General features: G+C 41.2%; 1 protein-coding gene across 1 annotated transcript in view; it reads right to left on the minus strand.

Annotated features, from left to right (window-relative positions):
• The window catches only part of PEPD (peptidase D), a 699,082-nt gene that overhangs the window by 67,360 nt on the left and 611,788 nt on the right, over positions 1-19,934 (minus strand). The window contains exon 12 of the mRNA XM_044081883.1: positions 4,976-5,124. Within this exon, the coding sequence (XP_043937818.1) occupies positions 4,976-5,124 (149 nt within the window). The remainder of the gene's footprint in view (positions 1-4,975; positions 5,125-19,934) is intronic.

Below are 19,934 nucleotides of genomic sequence, written 5' to 3' on the forward strand. Positions count from 1 at the left end.
CTCCTTCCATCCACACCAAGATAAAACAATTTGAAACCGCCTCTGATACACCTAGCCTTGCTCCCCTTCCATCTGGTCTCTTGCACACACAATATACCAACCTTCCTTCGGTCCATCATATCAGCTACCTCTCTCCCTATACCAGTCATACTGCCAACATTCAAAGTTCTGACCCTCACTATCACAGTCCTAGCCTTTACCTGCCTTCAGGCAAGCCTTCCCCCTCTTCTCCTCCTTCAGCCAACAGTAGCCCAATTTCCGCCAGCACCCTGTTTGCCAACAGTACTGGTGGCGGTCGTTGTTAATCCGGGCCTCGACCGATCCGGTATGTATTTCTGTACTAAGGCTGACTAACTACAAGGAATTCAGTCAAATTTTAGTTTTATGTTTTAGTGAGGGTTGTGCATAGTTTAAATGGCATTATATAATTATTTGTGTGATGGTATCTTGGGTACAATGATTTTGTAATGTTAATGTCAAATTTTAAGTTTTGGGGATGGCATTTCGGTTAACTGGTAGTAAATAAGGTTTACCTTAGTATTTGCTTCTTAGGCTGTACAGATCCTTGATTTTAGCAGAGTGGTTTGTGTAGGATTTGTCATGGCATTCCGGAATCCCCAAAGCAGCTCAGCTGGTTTTAGCCACAGTGGCAATTTTTCAAGGAAAGGATGAGGAGGGAAACATCCCGAGGGCTATACATTCTAGAACCTCACAGCAGCTCTGTATACCAGCATCCAATCTTTTAATATTAACTGGAACTTCAAGTGGATAAGTTTATCATATCCCCACCTTTTCTTTTTTTTCTTTTTTTTTTAGGTATGGTTCCCTGTGGGAATTCTTTCTTTCAGGTTCAGCCACGGTACAGGCCATTAGAGAGAGATGATTGCACCTACTGCAGGAAGCCCAAGGTTTGCCAATTAATTTAGAAATGGTGGGGATGGCTAAGCAGAGCCTGAATTCCAGGAGGAAACCTTCACAGAACTCAGAGGAGGGCAGAGCTGAAGGTCCAGCTGAAAAGGCTTGGAAAAAGACAGTCAGAGATGCTTCCGGCCAAAAGACAGTCAGAGATGCTTCCGGCCAAAAGTCACCCCTTCCTACTCATTCAACATATCTACAGAAGCACAAGTTAACGTCTCTGTTGGGGCTACAGGGCTTAATATTAGTAAAAAGGGTCAATCTGTTTATAATTGTATAGATGATTTTATAAATTCTTTGCTGGAAGATGGGAGAGTTAGGCTTTTTGACTTGGCCTTAGAGAGAAACTTTGCTGCCTCTACAGCTTTTGAGCCCAGCAGAGGGAGCAGGTACTGATGTTGACCAGGGGGCACAGTTATCTTTACCCAACTCACATAGGAGGTCTGAAGAGGTCATGGATTCACAGAAGGAGGTCCCACACCATACAGATAAGTGTATCCCCTTGTTCTTGTCCCCTACAGCTACCCTCAGCTTTACATATTCCAAATCACCTGGCTCTCATATCACAGCACATGTTCCCATCAAGGTCAAAGATAAGATTATAAAAGGGGAGTTTGTAGAGATCTTCGATCTAGTGGATAATCAGGGAATAAAAATGCACTTGGCAGCGCAGTGGTGCAGCGGTTAACATTGTTGCCTCACAGCAAGAGGTTCTCCGGTTCGATTCTCAGCTAGGGTGCCTTCTATGGGGAGTTTGCATGTTCTCCCTGTGTTCGTGTGGGTTTCCTCCGGGTACTCCGGTTTCCTCCCACATTCCAAAGACATGCATCTGGAGCATTTCTTCCGGGCCTCTGCTGAAAACAGGCTCTGTGGAACCTAGTTGGACTTTCCTGGTCAACAAATGTTAAAGAAAAATAAAATACTGGAAGCTGACATGTCCAAGGACTTGATGGCAGTCTTAGCTGCCATCGAAAAGAAAGTGTCAGCCAGGACACCAGTCAAAAACTGGGTACTGGTCTCTGGGTTTTTGTGGTATTTATGGACATAATCATTGCATAGGATCCCACCCAAACACTGCCTTTATTAGTTTATTTTATAGCCATAAGAGAAGCCCACCATGTGACAGGGGTTTGGGTTAGCTGAATTATGATCAGCTCTCCAGGAGTATGTGGCTTGTAAGTAGGAGTTAAATGGTTTGCCACCAGGTCCGAGGTGGCTAGGAATATGCACCCGTTTTTCTCTGAAGTGGCAGCTGGAACAGGCAGATGTATGCCAACTGGTTTGAGGTGATGGTTTGATGGTATTTGTTGATATGCTGCATATAAATTATTTATGACATCACTATTGGTTGTCCTTGACTGTTATATAATAAAAAGTCGCAAAGTCAATCTGGTGTGTTTTATGACTCGGCTCGGTGGACAACACGTATTACTGTTATGCATTATGACAAAAATATACAGTTCAGGTGTGAGTTATAAAGGCATTTACACATCCCTCCCATGAGTTTCGTCAAAATGGTCATATCTCAAGTGACTGTACTACTAGGTTTGAAGAAATCTCTGCATTAACTTGACTGCCTCTGTGACATAAATGGACGGAGACCTGATTGTGGCCCAGGTGACTAGGTACAATCAGTAGCCCTAGCACTGGCACAGCCAGGAAGGAAGGAGGAGGAAAGGAAGGAAAGTGGCCCACTTGCCTCTCCAGGGGTAGAAAGGATTTACATGAAATGGGGTGCAATCTCCTTGGAGTCTGGAAAGACTACCACTTCTGCTGAAAGGGGTGGTGCAAGGCCGCTTGGAGGGATCACCTCTTAGAAATAAGAAAACAGCTAGTATACATGGCCTATTGTATGTTTCTCCTCCAGCACCTGCTCTGGTGCAGGGAACTAGGATGGATGGTTGTCTAGATGACAGTTCCTTTCAGATGACTCACGCCCTTTGATGGGGAACAAATGGACTGACTGGGTGGTAGAGAGATGATGACTTGCATACACACTGGGTGCAAAATACAGCAAAAAAAAAATCTCTGCATTAAATCACATCTTCATCGTGTATTACTGCTCGTATACTAGGACTGTGAAACTTAAGTAGAATGAAAAAGATAAACAAAAAGCTGCACTTATTTTGTATCCCACCACATGTTCAAAATCTCAGCAGCGCAGGCATTATATTTGGTAAGACTGCCCATTTTTGGGCATATAATTTGACTGTTTTATGGGTTAATAAGATATGTGAAACTGGTTCCTGTTTTACTAACAGGAAGTTAGTATAAATAGCTCAAATTAATGAAGAACTTTGCTTCTGACGACACTGGTAAACCTGTGATTCTCAGTATGAAGAATGGAAGATGGTACACGATGCTCACCGTTTTGAATTAAAAAGGCTTTTGATTTTTTTTTGTTTTAACAGCAACTAAAATAAACAAACAACTGTCACTACACTACTGAACTACATAAAAATGAAGACATTGTAAAAAAACTAACAGTACCACTAAAGCAGAGAACCACATGTGCACTGAAATCAATGAGAAAACTGGAAACACTACTCTCTCATAAAAAATATACAAATGGAAAAAGATGGGGTTTGGTTTGTGTGACGCATGAAGAATCCTGTACTGTAGGATTAGGGAGCTCACAAATGTATATTTTTTATAATAGTTTCATAATTACTTCTTTCACAACTCGCACAACTTGCTTTTCGATATACCTTCGCACAGCTCGCTTCCTGCCAATCGTGAGAGCTCTTAACATAGCCACTGCTCACTCATCAGGGAAATAACTACTGTGGGACAATTATCCAGGTATCCTTCAGACAGGTATTACCTTTATCTCCAATCTCTACCTCCTGCATTCCCAGTAGCAACTAACAGGTGTCAGCATGGGGCTGTTACTCACATCTGAGAATGACAAACTTGTAATACCCTCAGAAGCAGATACTTCCTGCAAGTCCACTTGTTTCCACTAGAGGATGTCAATAGTATGCAAACCTCTAAGACACATATTCACCACTTCCTCCCAGGTTACTGTGTTCAGCAGGCTTGGCTGATCTTGTCAGGAGGAAGAGATGCAACATTTGTGATGCTTGTAGCTAAGTACACTCACAAATCTTGAGAATCAATAAACTAACCCTCCTCTTTGCCAAACCTCAAGAGTCCAGTAACACAGAACCTGTCTGCTACAGCACACATGGTAGGAAGTTATAATTCATTATAAACAATGGAAATCCCTAAACAGGTGACATCAGTTAACTGTAGAAGTGATTGTATATTCAGATAAAACGTTTACTGTTTTCCCCTTTTTCTTCTTCTACTGCATGGTACTTAAATTACTTTATGGCTAAATAAATTAAATGATGGTGTTACAAAATTTACTAAAGTTTCTATTAAAAAAAAAAAAAAAAATTTGAGCCAGACAAAAGTAAGAGAATGTGGCAGTGACAGACGGATAAAGCCCCGACTATGGACTAGGTGACCCAAGTTCAACTATCATCTTGGTTTTTTGACAGAACTAGCACAGAGTATGGCTGACAGTAGCTGTGCACACTCTCAGTCTCTTGGAGGATAGGCTGCAAGGTAGAGGGGTGTCCTGAGGGTGGACATTAAGCTTAATAAACCACTGAAAGGTGGTCTCCCTCAAAGCAAGTGTACAGAAGTGCATACATGCAACAGGAGGGCATTCTGTGCCACCTTGTTGACAGTCTGCACAACCCCTTGTCCAAGGGATGGGGGCTATGCTATCCAAAAATGCCGTCATTGTCAGGATGTCAGTAAAAGGGCAAAGCACCTTCATGGCTACTTGAATTACAGTTTCTCTCAAACAACTCTTGCCTATGATCTTGGTGGAATCCCTGGGGTGGAAGAACAAATGGAAACTGTCTGACTGAGGGAAGGCTTTTTCACAGACACTGGGGGACAAATGACCTAGAAACCAAAAAAAAAAAAATACACAATATAGTTTCTGAACATGGCAACCCTTGTTGAAAAAGGTATTTAGTGCCTGCACACGCCCATTTAAATGTCTAGTTATATTACCTCTGGAAATGAAATATATATATATTACCTGGTTTGATGGCTTTCATTACAGCACGAGATGCTTTGAGAACAGCTTCATAGATAGCCTTCTGGTCTGGTGTGAACTTGCCATTGACTGGGAATGAGCAGGTGATATCTGAGGCATAGCAGTAATATTCTCCACCCATATCAAACAAGCTAATCAAAAGAATAAATAAAACAGTTTTCATTACATGCCAAGATTAAAAAAGTAGCTGTTCAGGCTTTATCTATTTTAAGTTATCATCTTTTATCTAGTGTTTCAAATAATGAAAAGCTAATAAAAGTACTATACCATGCATTATTTATTTGGTTTGTTTTTGTTCACTCAGCAGCAAATCACAGAATGGTTCATGTATCGGATAACAGCTTTTTCAAATGTTATGCCACTAATAGCCACCTAAAATTGGAACAGCCATATTCCATGCAATGACTATTGAATGTAAAGTTACAACTATCTAAATCTCTTCCCACCTTTACAAAGAATTATACGGTCTGATACAGACTATGAACACAGCTTGCAAGAGATTCTCAAACCACAGAAAAATACATTATCCAAAGAAAGCAGTGTTTTATTTAATGTCCCGATAAATGTGATGCCATCTGTAGACTCAACAAATATTTGACAATAAAACCTGGTAACCATTCAAATGTTTAGACCTGCTACAGCGAGCGCTGAAATGCAAAGACTGAATGGCGAAAGATCAGACTTGCACATACCAAGCCCAAGATGCCATTTCTCGGAATAGGCCCTTTTCTTCAAGGTATAGCAATCTTATAGTTGGTATGCATACGTTTGGGGCTAGGGGTGCAGGGGGTTAAGGAGAACAGCAATTTTCTCCAGTGTTTTCAATCTTTTTTTTTTGTTTTTGACTTTTTATCACTGCATTCTGAGCACCAAAATTTCAATGGGGAGCCGTAAAGCCCTTATAACTGGAGCAATGTGTATAGCTGCTATGAACTTTACTATTATTCATGTAAACTTTAAATTTGGGGCCTTGAGGAGCTTTTCTTTCTCAAAGGATAATCAAAAAAATAAATCCTCAAGATATAAACCATTACTAGGTTGGAGCACTGTACAATGTGGGAATAACAGTTATTCCGAACTTGCATATCCCAAGCAAAGAAAACAAAATTGTCATTTATTAGACATTTCTTTTTCTGCAAGACCACAGAGTGCTACAGAGATTACAGATGCTTATGTTACTTAGTTAAGAATAGAGTCAGACTATAAATTTGTCAAAATGCATGATTTTCTAATAACTGAGTAATCTGTGGTATAAGAAATAATAAAATAAGGGGCATACTACTCAGAAACACAGCTGACCTTATTCAAACCTGTGAATGTGCGCAGAGCAAGTGAAGTTACTAAAGCACAGACAAAAGAGTTAAATGAGAAAGAGAATGTGTGCAAAATGAAATGCAAGTCCAATATGCAAACAGGAGATACAAAGGTAGGATGTGTTGTAAACGTAGTGGATATGAAAAAGAGGCATATAAAGATCCAAAATTGAGGCCAAATTGCTTGCTTAAGCATAATTAAGACTGCAGTAAGTGAGGTAATATGCTTTAAAGGGATAATTGTCCATCGTTTAATCAATCTTGCAAAATCAGTGGTAGAAAAGGAAATGTTTATAAGATATGTAAAGGCTTTAGAAAAGTGTGTTCAACAGAATTGCAGACTGTTAGAATGAATGAAAGGAGTCATTTACTGGTACTACACAAGCACTGCACCATTAATCAATAACAAAAATGTAAAAGTTTAATTTAGTGTTATAAAATATAATTATATACAAGAGTTTAAAAATACACAAGATGAATAGTTATAAAAACACAAGCGACATAAAACAATCCATTTGATTTGAGAAAAAAAGTCCAATAAAGAGTAAAATTCCCAAAACAGCTCCTAAATGAATATCATGAACACTTGAGGATAGTGAAGATGAACAGAAATAAATTCCTGTTAATTAGCAGCTTTCTGAAATCTTCATTTAAGGAACCAATTTTGGAGTTAAAAAAATAAAAATTTAAAGCACATCAATTTTATTACTGATTTTAAAAACTGCCTCAATCAATATTTAAATAATTAGAAATACCATTTTTTTTAATATTAGGTAAAAAGTAATGATGTTTATATGACAAGTCTGAAAAATGCTGTAAAGTTAAAAAAAATAAACATGTGGACATCCATGGCATATCAGACGTATATATTTTGTCTTTAGCTTTCCATCACATTTGAACTTTATCTGTACTGAAACATAAAATTTAACAAGACTTCTTGTATACACACACACACACACACACACACACACACACACACACACACACACACACATACTCCCAGGCATTCCAATGCGTACACATATCCATGCAGCAACAAGCCCCTATACAGTCGATCACAATCACAGAAATCCTCATCCCTTCACCCATGCACCCTGACGCACACCCATATAAATCCAGACAGTTGATCCCCTACCTACTCCCCAGTGTTACCACACAGGCATATTTGCACACACACAGATTCATGCAGCTTCATTCATGCCACCACAGAGATGCACAGACACGCCCACAAACATACATCTCTACTATAACACCCCACATCCCTATGTCTTCGCTGAACTTAACTTGCACCACAACTGCTTGCACAAGAGTGCATGGGTGGCCATCATCTTTTGATGGCATTCACTTTTTTGTCAAGAGTGTGAAAGTTTACATGAATGAGGGATTCTCTAATCACTTGGAGTAAATTAGCAGGTGCCACACTTCAAAAACAGTACACTGCTAGTTAGCATTAGTGTCTACCCTAGAATACCACATTATCATGCAACTCTGTCTACAAAGGCACCCTCCATGCAGAGATCCCCACTAGCAGGAAACCTCAGAAAAAGGGCAGTCTAAAAATCAGAAAGACTTACAGTGAAGGGGAAATGGCTTGCCCCCCTTTCTGAAGCCCAACCTTAATATTTTGAATGTAGAAAAAAACTCCACCTTGTTAAACAACCCAAAGTGAGTAAAAAAAAAGACAATAATGTACCCATTTATAGAAATCAGATTTATATACATTCCCATTAAACTTTCCAAAAGTTACTAATAAGAGTGAATTATTCATATCATTTGTAAAAGCTAATAGATTACTTTCTTAGTTAAATCTTGTATCAAGCTATTTTGCAATTTAACAGACTAAACCCTCTATTAGTTTAACTTCATATAAAGAAAACTGTCCTTTGATCAAAAAGCTTAGCTAATATTTTTTAAGTCAAGAAAACAGAAAATCATACCTCTCAAACTTCCCCGATTTCCATGGAGGTCCCTGATTTCTGACTGAAATTTTAGCTCCGTCTCTCTCTCTCTCTCTTAATTCCTCCTAAAACTGGTGACTTTTGGAGAAAAAGTTGTGACTTACACTTAACAAATAATGGCAATAATTTAGGTTATAGACTCATAGGCATGTACTTTGCTATCTGACCTTGCAGGTCTTTAAGTCTATCCAATTTCCTTTTTTGTGCTCAAAATAACAGCCCATTTGGTTACAGATTGGCCTTATCCATCCCATGGTCAATAATTATATATTAGCCCTAGTAAGACTAACAGGGATCATACCATAGATAACTTAAGGGGACCCATGATGATCTGAGGTAGTGCCATCTGTGCTAGGGAGAGGAGGGCAATGCATGTGTAATATATGCCAGCATAGCTACCTGGAGTTTTGTAAAGATTTTATGTCATTTGACTATTGCAGTGATTTGTACAGATGCTTGTGTTAAAAATGTATTTGTAAAGCTGCTTGTGTTAAAAATGCATCAACAGTGGGTCCTGCTGGACAAGAGAGAGATATACATGTATGTCAGACAGCATTATAACTGATTAAATGTATATGTTTTAACAGAGAATTCTAGAAGGGAAGAGGTTAATCTCAGTCCAGCTAATTTTGAAAAACAGATTGAAAATTAAATGTGTTGGTTTAGGCCATAAAGATTTAATCTTAAAGATCGGATTGCAGCCAGAGGCAAAATGTTTGGGAAAACTAGGACTAGGAATGTCACTGCATTGTCCTCAGGGTTGAACTAATGTTACCCTGGAAGAGTGGAAGATTTGGAAATTGTTTTATAGCTTTCAGACGCTGCAGCAAAGCTCTGGGTGTGTATTGTACCAGAGCCAGGTGACCAAATGTGATGTCATTCTATAACCAGCACTAAAATGATTTTTTAGATATTAGTGGGAGCTATGATGGTATCGGCTGTGTTGGTGCAGCGGTTAGCATTGTGGCCTCACAACATGAGGTTCTCTGGTTCAATTTTCTGCTGGAGTGCCTTATATGCAGAGTCTGCATATCCTCCTTGTGGTCGAGTCAGTTTTAAAGACGTGCAGGTAGGTGTGAGTGTGGGTGTGTGCTTCTGTGAAGTTTGGGCGCTGGGCTGGCAACTCGACACCATAAAAATCCACTGCCAATCAATCTGCGGACCGGTGATCCGCTGTGGCGACCTCTAACAGAAGCCAAAAGACATTGCTAGTGAGAGATATGACAGAACTCTTGCAGCAGCACTTATATAGTGAGATTAGTTAAGCATTGTTTTTCTGCACCTGTGTGAATATATCCAACTGTGTCATTTTTTGTATCTCCTGTGATTGAAACTCTGGTGTTTACTGTAACTAGATGTTCTGTATTCTCATGTTTTCTATTTTATTATTTATTATTACATATGTCTATACCTTTCATTGTGGCTGGTCTTTTAGAGAATATTTTTAACAACTTAAGAGTTCTTATGCTTATTTAGTGACACTCTGGCCGCTCCTGAAAGTCTTGCTGCATTCGTTAAACTCTACCATTTGTATTACTATTAATTTTATTCAGTATAATTGGATGCCCTTGTAAGAGGCTTAGAGCAGCTGACTGTTGGCTGTGTAATTACCTTATAGTCTAGACAGAGGGGGCACAGCTGATAAATCTATGCCAGCCATTCTCAGGTGTGTGTGTGTGTGTGTGTGTGTGTGTGTGTGGGCACGCGCATGTGAAAATCAAATATCCAAGTGAGTGTGCCAACTATTTGGAAAAGGGACACAGAGCTCCAAAGTGGTCAGTGTGGAGTGTGCTCCCTTTGCGCTCTTAAGGGAAATTGTGTTTGGTGCAGAGGGATGCATATGAAAGTACTGTGTGTATCCATTTTTGTTCCTAGTGGCCATCCCTCACCAGTGTCAGTGGTGAGGATTGAGGCTCCTTGATTAGTGGCCTGGAGTAGGGACCGTCAAAGGGCTCATGCATGGGATAAAGCATTTAGGAGCTGTGTCTGTCCATTAAAATAAAGGGGGTAGTCCTGGGGTAAATTTTCTATTTCTCTCACATAGATCTAAGTTGTGCTTGAAAATGGACAGGGTTGAACTTTGTTTTATCTGGATTGGGAGTCTGTTTCGCAACACAGATATCCTCTGTGAAATATAACTATCCCTCCCAAACAGTTCTGCTGATGTTGCAGAAGAGTAAACTGAGTAATGCTGATAAAATTTTACTTGTTTATATGCAGTAAATCCATCAGTAATGGGTTGCAGGATGCCTTGTATGCCAGACGCACGTCGCCTCTTGGCAGTCTGTAGGATACCAAGTATAATGACAGGGCTTTGAGTCAGTACATGTAGTCCATGTTGTTTAGGCAGAGAACCAAAAAAGAGTGTGAAAAAGAACAGGCTAAGGTTGAAAATTATAAAAACAAAAACTTTAAACATCATTAAGAGCTTCTGGCCAACACTGGAGACTTCATATCTGTATAGAGCTATGTTTCTTTAAATTATGAGTAGGAACATTATATAAAAAATTGAAGTTACTGTAAGGATATTCTGATGAAGTCCCCAGTGTGAGACAAAAGTGTTTCATGATGTTTAATTAAAGTTTTTGTTTTTATAATTTTTTACCTTAGCCTGTTCTTTTTTGCACTCTTTTTTTTTGGCTCTCAATTTCTTTGCGAGTGCTTGCCCCTACTGGATGGTGCATGTTGTTTAGGCCTTGTATCCTTTTAGTAAGGTATCTCTCTGTTGATGTTCGGGTTGTTGCATGTGCCTGCACAGAAACATGTCAAAGGGGGCATTATATTTTCAGTTGGAACTTTATACTCATTTTAATAAAACCTGTACAAATTTTGACAGTTAAGTTTCACCCTATATGCAGAGTTTGCGAAATATGCCCAAACAACAGCAGTTACATCCTCAAAATGTAACAGATTATACAGACTAAGTAAGTAGTATAGGGAAAAATAGAGGTAAAAAGGCACGATTACGAAACTTTAAGCATTGTGTCATTTTTATTTTAGACTTGCTTAAAATATCTTTAAACAATTTCTTGTAGTCTTAAACAGAATGTTTGATCCAAACAATTCAGGCAGACAGTGAATCACTTGTTTGCCTTTATGCCTCTAAATTTAAAGCTTTTTCTTACAGCATTCTAACTGAAGTTATGTTCTTTTAAAGTATATATTTTTTACAATTAACTTGATCATTAATCGCATTCCCCTACTGACCCATTCCATTCTCTGTGAAAACAGTAAATCCTACTGTATCTGTTATTGCACATTTTCACCACGACTTAAATGGTTATGGTTAAGGTAAAGTACAGAAAACAAAAAGATTTTATACATGCATACATATATATTTTAATCAACCAAGAAAAAAAAGCTGATGTGTGTTATAGAAAATCAGCTGACTGCACACTTTTTTTTTTGTGTTCGACAGTATGGTACAATAGGGCTTGGGAATTTGCCCTTTCCCCACTGTAGTGCGATCTCAAAGGTGACGTGTGTGTATATTAATATAAAATATATAACCAGGAAACAAATAAATCCAAACCAGCCCAGAAGTTGAAAATGTTGAAACACAAGTGCCCAGTAGGAAGGTAGTTGGAATAAAGAAGCTGAACCACGACAAAGTAAAATCTTCTTTTTTAATACAAAATAGTGAGCACTTTCGCAATGGTAACCATTGCTTCATCAGTCAGTTCATTCAAACAGCAACAGCACTTAAATACTTTAATTCATTACTAAAACAACCAATCCTATCACTCAAAGTTAATTCAGCACTTAGCAATCAATTAATTACTATGGTTACGTTTTGCCCTTAGTTAATTGTTGAAGTCAGAAAAACACTGTTTAAAAACCACATACACAAAATGTAAAAACAAGAACATGTGGATGAATATAGATAAAATACATAAAAAGTCAGTGAATAAATACATATGCTCATGTTCCCCATTTAGTAACTGCTTATGTGTGTGGGTATAAGCATAAAAATATACGTATATTTATATAAAAATAAAAGCAGTGCACACTCAACAACTTAATACATATATTTTGCCTAATAAATACACATGCTGTTCACCTAGTAAATACATATGCTTTAAACATACATCTCAACAATTACCTGTCTTTAGTGATATCTATGCTAGAAACAGCTCAAGAAATACTGTCATATTGACCCAAAGCCCTGCATGTGTTCTTCTCTTGTTAAGACAGTATTTTTATTATTTATTTTATTTTAACCTTCTAGAATTTAGCACTGGCTTCAATGGAACACTTATCATTCAAACCCAAACCTCTGTGTGCTCCTAAACACAAAATCCATTTTACTTCCATATTTTCAGTAGTATTGACTGTCCCCCATCTTATTGCTAACATTCTGAATGTGTAAAATCTGAAGCAAAAATATGTGGTCATTTCCCTTATCCAATGTATGCTTAGCCAAAGCACTATACAGTTGCCCTTTTCTTGTGCAGTAAAGGTGATCCCTTATCCATTCCCTAAGGTGAAGGTTAGTTTTGCCAACATAGAAATGGAAACATGTTGTGCGGTAAGTTACATACACTACATTCTTAGTATTGCAATCAGCAGAATTCCTTAGCTTCCATAGACACCCTCTTTCAGGATGCTTAAAAAACCTTGATTCATCTATATAAATGCACTGTGTGCATTTTTCACATCTATGGGCACCATTCACTGTGCTATCCATCAGAGTAGGTATCCTTGGATAGCAAAGCTGCTGTTTCAGATTTTTCTTATTTCTAAATGCAAAATGTGGTTGTCCACCCACTATGTTGGTAGTATCCTCATCTACTAACAACATATGCCAGTTTTGTCGTATGATGGTTTCAAACCTTTTCACATCCCTTGTATATGGTAAAACCATCGGAATGTATGGTAACACACTATTCCTGATACCTGCCCTGTCACTACCTGCTCTATCAGAGTAGTAGGGCTTAGCTTTACCTTTCCTTTCTTTGTGTACATTATGGTACACCTTATCAATTTCATGTTCACTATACCCTCTATTAATGAAACCTGTTCTTAGCTTAGTTAACTCATTTCTATACACTTCCTCTTGACAACATAGGCAAAATGTTCTCATTACCTGACCTCTGATTATGTTAGGATAAATCTTAGGGTTATGCATACTGTTTGTGTGTAAAAAAGATGGTTTGTAGCATTGTTTCCTATGCAATTTCAAAGACCATTGGTCATTTTCTCTATATATGGTAACGTCCAGGAAGTCTAAACTCATCTCAGAACAGTTCATCATAAACTTTAAAAAGTCACTAGTAGTATTTAGGTGTGCATACAGGGATTTAAGTTGTTCACCATCACCTTTCCAAAAAATAAAAAGGTCATCTATGAAACACTTATAAAAGGCTATTTGGGGATTTTATTTATTTTATTTATTTATTTATTTTGGATTAGGATTACCTAACAGATGTTCATATTCCCAGTTATCCATAACCAGGTTTGCATATGTGTTGGCACGACTTGTGCCCATGACAACCCCTGACAGCTGCTTATAGCATATGCCATTGAATATAAATATTTTGTGCTCTAGTACCAATTCTAGTAACATACAGAGAAAGTCTATCTTAGTATTAGAGAACTTTCCCTGCCTTGTCAACACTGACTTCACCATGCTTATCCCCTGGTCATTGGGTATATTTGTAAATAAAGACACTACATCTAGTGTGGCCAGCATCCCCATATCTGCTGTTCCCATTTGCTTCACTGCCCCATAAAGGTCCACTAAAAACTGTTCTGTGTCTTTCAAGACCTATGCATATTCATTGAGTGCTGTCTTCAATTCTTATCCAGGTATACAGAGATGGGTCCTGTTAGCCATCCTGCCACTGCTACCATAGGTCTAAATTTTGGGTTATATAAGTCTTTGTGTATCTTGGGGAAACCATGGATTTGAGGGATGAGTGGATTTTCAACAGTAAAGTAATTAAAAAGATCTTTACTTAATAGGTCCATACACATGCATTCATATAAGGTACTGGCAATCTGTTCATTCATTTCAAACACAATTGTTGGTACTTCAACATATACATTTGGATCCAATAACATTTCTTGCATAGCTGTATTATAAAAGTCAGCATTCAATATCACCACTGGTCCCCCTTTGTCAGAGTGTCTTATAACTATGCTATCATTAGTCTGCAAGTCACACAATGCTTTGTGCTCACTCTGTCAAATTATACTTTCCTTCTTCTAAAAAAACTATTGTTTCCTGTGTTATAAATGGCATTTTCACAAGCTTTTAAGAAGGTTTCTGTATTATGCGGCAATATTGGTACATACAGACTGTTTTTCTTAAACTGAACATCCCTTGCCTCATTGCCATTTCCAAATTGTCGTTTCAATGTTAAATTTCTAGTAAACATACGCAGGCATAACAGAAATTCACAAATGTCCATTTTATTCGAAGGTATAAAATTGAAACCTCTGGTTAATAAAGAAGTCTTAGCTGCAGACAGTTCATATTTGGAAATATTCCATATTAACTCTCCTGCCCATACCCCCACATTTTCTTTAAAGTGTGAGTTTGTAACTGACCTGGTGCTACTTTCCGTTTCAGGCCCCTGTAGATGTCCTGTTCCACAGATTTCCTTCTCCCTGCTTGAAATGGTAGGGGTAGAACAGGAAAAACCTGTTGTTGTCCTCCTTCCATATTAGTCTTCCTTCTTAACCACGGCTGTAGTTGTGGAGGCAGTTGTTGCCTTATTATTGGTTGCCGAAGACGATGGCACTTCCATCAGTGTAGAGTAAACGGAATGTGCCTCATTTAGTGAAAGGACACTCCCTCCTGGCTGTTGATTCCTTGTTTCCTCTTCCTCCCCGAGTGCATTGGTCGTCTCTTCAGACTGGACCCGATGCTCCGGCCTCGGTCTCTCATGCCGCTCAAATGATTGAACTCGTCCTCTCCTCTGCTAGTAGGCTGTTGGTGGTACCTCTGACTGCCCATTGATTTCTCTCATAGGTCTCAGATTGCGGTTGGTATTAGACTGCTCTGCAGACTGTGCAGGTTTCGGCTAAGTAAAGACATGCTGGTTGGTGAAATCTGTTAAATCCCTACACAGTTTCTTTTTCTTAAGTATAAAAATATGTACATTTATATAAAAATATAACCAGTGCACACTCAACTTAATACATATATTCTGCCTAATAAATACACATGCTGTTCACCTAGTAAATACATATGTATTTACTAGGTGAACAGCATGTGTATTTATTAGGCAGAATATATGTATTAAGTTGAGTGTGCACTGCTTATATTTTTATATAAATGTACATATATTTTTATGCTTATACCCACACACACAAGCAGTTACTAAATGGGGAACATGAGCATATGTATTTATTCACTGACTTATGTATTTTGTTTACATTCATCCACATGTTCATTTTTACATTTTGTGCATGTGGTTTTTAAACAGTGTTTTTCTGACTTCAGCAATTAACTAAGGGCAAAACGTAATTAGAAGTTATGTACTCACCATAACGTTCCATCTGAGTAGGTGACTTCATTCGGATGCAACCTGTGGGTATCGGATCCGAGCCGGCATTTCAAAAGCTTAGGCTCCGAGCTCCTAGCTCCTCCCTCTTACCCATAACCCCTTGCCAAGCCCTAACTGACCTCAGATTGAGTTTGCCTCAAAATACTGACTACAGTACACCAAAAAAAGCATAAAAACTCGCTCTACAAAGGCCAGGGGGATGGAGGGGGGGATGGTTGCATCCGAATGAAGTCACCTACTCAGATGGAACGTTATGGTGAGTACATAACTTCCAAATCTAAAGTAGGCAGACTTCATTCGTCTGCAACCTGTGGGACAGAGTCCCCAGCTACCTGAATCTTGGGCGGCTGTCATGGAAGGATGTTTCGGAGCACCGCTGAGCCAAAGGATGCTCTTCCCCTGGAAACAACATCCACCTTATAATGAGAAATAAAAGTATGAGGCGAGGCCCAAGTAGCTGCCGCGCAGATATCATCCAATGAAACACGGGACTTGAAGGCGGCTGAGGTGGAAACTGCCCTAGTAGAATGAGCCGTAACTCTCTGAGGAGCAGGTCTACCTGAAGTGTCATAGGCCTGCAGAATACAATTAGCGATCCACTTAGATAGTGTGACTTTAGACACTGCTTTACCCAGAGCAAATTTAGCAAAGGAGACGAACAGTTGATCTGATTTCCTGTGACCAGCTGTTCTGTGAATATAAAAACGTAATTGTCTATGAACATCCAAGGAATGCAATTTGTATTCTCCTTTGTTTGAGTACTTGGGGAAAAACACAGGTAAATTGATTGATTGGTTAATATTAGATTCAGAAGAAACCTTCGGAAGAAAAGATGGGTTGGTCCTGAGGCACACCCTATCAGGGAAGAAAGAAAGGTAAGGCGGCTTGACGCATAGAGCCTGAAGCTCAGACACTCTTCTGGCTGAAGTGATAGCTACCAAGAAGGCAGTTTTCCAAGAAAGGTACTTTAGATCTGTAGAAGCTGCAGGCTCGAAAGGAGGAGCAGTAAGGGCTTGCAGTACTAAAGACAAGTCCCAAGGTGGTACAATCTCCTTGACTGGAGGCCTCAACAAAAGAATCCCTTTGAGAAAGGTTTTGCATAATTTCGCCGTCATGAGGGGAGCTGCCTCATGACCAATGTGATAATGCGAAATAGCTGCCAATTGCACCTTAATCGTGGAAGAACTTGCCCCTTGATGAAAGAGGTCTGTTAAAAAATCTAGCACCGCTGACATAGGTGCCGAGAAAGGATCGAAGGTTCTCTGAACCGCCCACATAGAGAATCTCTTCCATTTACTCCGATAAACCTGCCTGGTGGAAGGTTTATGAGCTGCCACTAAGATGGCCTTGACCGGTGATGAGATACCGGGAGTCCTAATCAAGGATGGAACTGGAGCAGCCAAGCTGTCAATTTCAGGGTGCGCAGATTGGGAACTGCAATTCCCAGAGGGTGGGAGGTGAGATCCGGAATCGGATCCGGAATCCAGGGTGGATTGATTTTGTGAGACCATACGAAGGGAAACCAGGGTTGACGAGGCCAGAACGGGGCAATGAGAATCATTTTGCTCCCCAAACTGTTGGCTTTCTGCAGAAGCCTCTGCATCAGAGGTAGTGGAGGGTAGGCATAAAGGAGACCGGGAGGCCAAGCATGCACCAGAGTGTCTCTCGGGAATTCCCCTGGAGGGGGAAGCAGAGCGAAGAAATTGTCGCATTTGGCGTTTGAGGGAGAGGCAAAAAGATAGCAACAGGGTTGCCCCCAAACGGCAAAAATCTTCTTCGCTACCTGAGGCTTGAGAGACCACTCGTGAGGAGAAAGAATGGTGCGACTGAGCTTGTCCGCAAGGATGTTGGATTTTCCCGGAATGTGCGTTGCTACCAGAAAGCGTTTGGTGGAAATTGCCCATTCCCAGACTCTCATGGCCTCTCGACAAAGGGGGTAAGACCTGGTTCCTCCTTGTTTGTTGATGTACCAGACTACAGACATGTTGTCTGTCTGGATCGCAATAGTCCCTGAAGGGAGAACGTGGTGAAGTGCTTGCAACGCTAGGAGCACCGCCCTCATTTCCAGAACATTTATATGCAACGACGTCTCTGTGGGGTTCCACGTGCCTTGGACAATCTTTCCCGCAGAATGCCCCCCCCCACCCGAGGCAAGAAGCGTCCGTGGTCACTGTGGCTCGGGGAAATGCAGCACAAAAAGGTCTCCCTGTTAGGGGCTCCGGGGAAAGAAGCCACCAAAGGAGGGATTCCCTGCACGCTTTGCTGACCGCTATCGGGGTGTTGAGAGATGAGCAAAGAGGGGACCACTGAACCTGAAGGGTCCATTGAAGAACCCGCATGCGTAAGCGAGCATGAATGAGAAGCGGAATAGCTGCCGCCATAGAACCTAGGGCCCTCAGGACCGAAGCCGCAGTTGGAGATGGTTGCAGGACCGCTGCTACATGACACTTCAGGTTGGCAATTCTGTCTGGAGTGAGGAAGGCTCGCATTGATCTGGTTTTTAGCCTTCCTCCTATGAAATCTATAGCTTGTGTGGGGTGCAGTAAAGATTTCTCCCAGATGACAGTGATGCCCAGCCTTGGGGCTAGTTGTAGAAAGTAATCCCTGGCTGAGCATAGAAGATGCCTTGATGATGCCGTCAGAAGCCAGTCGTCCAGGTACGGAAAGACCTGTAATCCCTGGAGCCTCAGGTGGGCCGCTACCACCGCTAGAACCTTGGTGAACACCCTGGGGGCTGAGGTGAGACCAAAGGGGAGGACCCTGAACTGATAATGACTGGCTCCCAGCCGGAAGCGAAGAAACCTCCTGGACCGTCTGTCCATGCGAATGTGGTAGTACGCGTCCTTGAGGTCGATGGAGCACATCCAGTCGTTCTCCCTCAATAGGGGGAGTATAGATTGAAGGGTGACCATCCGGAACTTTTGCTTGGTTACTGACAGGTTCAGCTGGGAAAGGTCTAAGATTGGTCTTAAGTCCCCCGTTTTCTTTGGCACCAAAAAGAACCTGGAGTAAAACCCTGACCCGGTTTGATCTGGGGGGACGCGCTGGATAGCTCTTTTTTCTAGCAGCTGTTCGATTTCGACAGCTGCTGCCTCCCTTTGGTCGGGTGGAACATCTGGGAGGCTGCGAGATCTGGGAACTTTGTACAAGGGGATTGTATAACCTCTGGATATCACGCGAAGCACCCAACGGTCTGATGTGATGGACTCCCAAGAAGTTAGGTGCCTCGAAAAACGCCCCCCGACTGCCTCCAGAGACGGACAGCCGGGCAACCCTTCAGGGCTGCTGCGTGGGTCTCTCAGAGAAAGGTTCTCTGGACCCAAAGTTTCTAGGAGCCCCTCTGCCTCTAGGACGGCGACCTCCCTGTCCTCCTCTGCCACGGGAGGACTGGTTATCCGGAGCAGGTTGGGACTGCTGCGATTTCCGGAACCACATCTTCTTCTGTCCCTTTTGGTTCTTCGAGAAGGACCTCTGGGGAGCCGAGAAGCGGACTCCGACGGCAGACAGCGTCTTCCCGTCCTTTTCGCTCTGGATCAACGTTTTGCGAACAGTCTTGCCAAACAAAGCAGAACCATCAAAGGGGGCATTCGCGAAAGTCGCCTTGAAGGGCTCTGCGAAATCACAGTGGCGGAGCCAGGCCTGCCGCCTCATGACTAGGCCTGCTCCGCTGGCTCTAGCGGCTCCCTCAGTAGCATGAGAAAGTAGCCGCATAGATGTGTTAGATATCGATCTGAGAGTGCCCATTCGGGTGGAGTATACTTGCTTATCCTCAGCCGACATGGACTCTGGGGGAGATGCAGCGTACTCTTTAATCAGATCCCGCTGCATCCTGATGACATGTGCCATGTAGTTCAGCGCTCTCAAAGAGAAGGTTGCTGAACTGAAAACTCGCTTCCCGATGCGATCCATCGAGCGGGACTCCTTGCCCGGAGGATGCACGGAGGGACTCTCCTGGGCCAATTCCCTCTTCGTGGCTGCAGCCATCATCATGGCATCTACTGGGGGGCCCTTGCTCCAGTGAGTGCGGTCCGGAGGGGAAAGAATGCGGTCAGGACGCTTGGGCACAGGCTCAATGGTGTCCGGATCCTTCCAAGCTCTGATGGATATAAGGTCCACCAGAGGATCAGCAGGAGGGGACACCCAAGAGGTAGATGGG

The sequence above is a fragment of the Protopterus annectens genome, chromosome 8.part1 (genome assembly GCF_019279795.1).
Source record: "Protopterus annectens isolate FY-2018-M chromosome 8.part1, PAN1.0, whole genome shotgun sequence".
Lineage (NCBI taxonomy): Eukaryota > Metazoa > Chordata > Ceratodontiformes > Protopteridae > Protopterus > Protopterus annectens.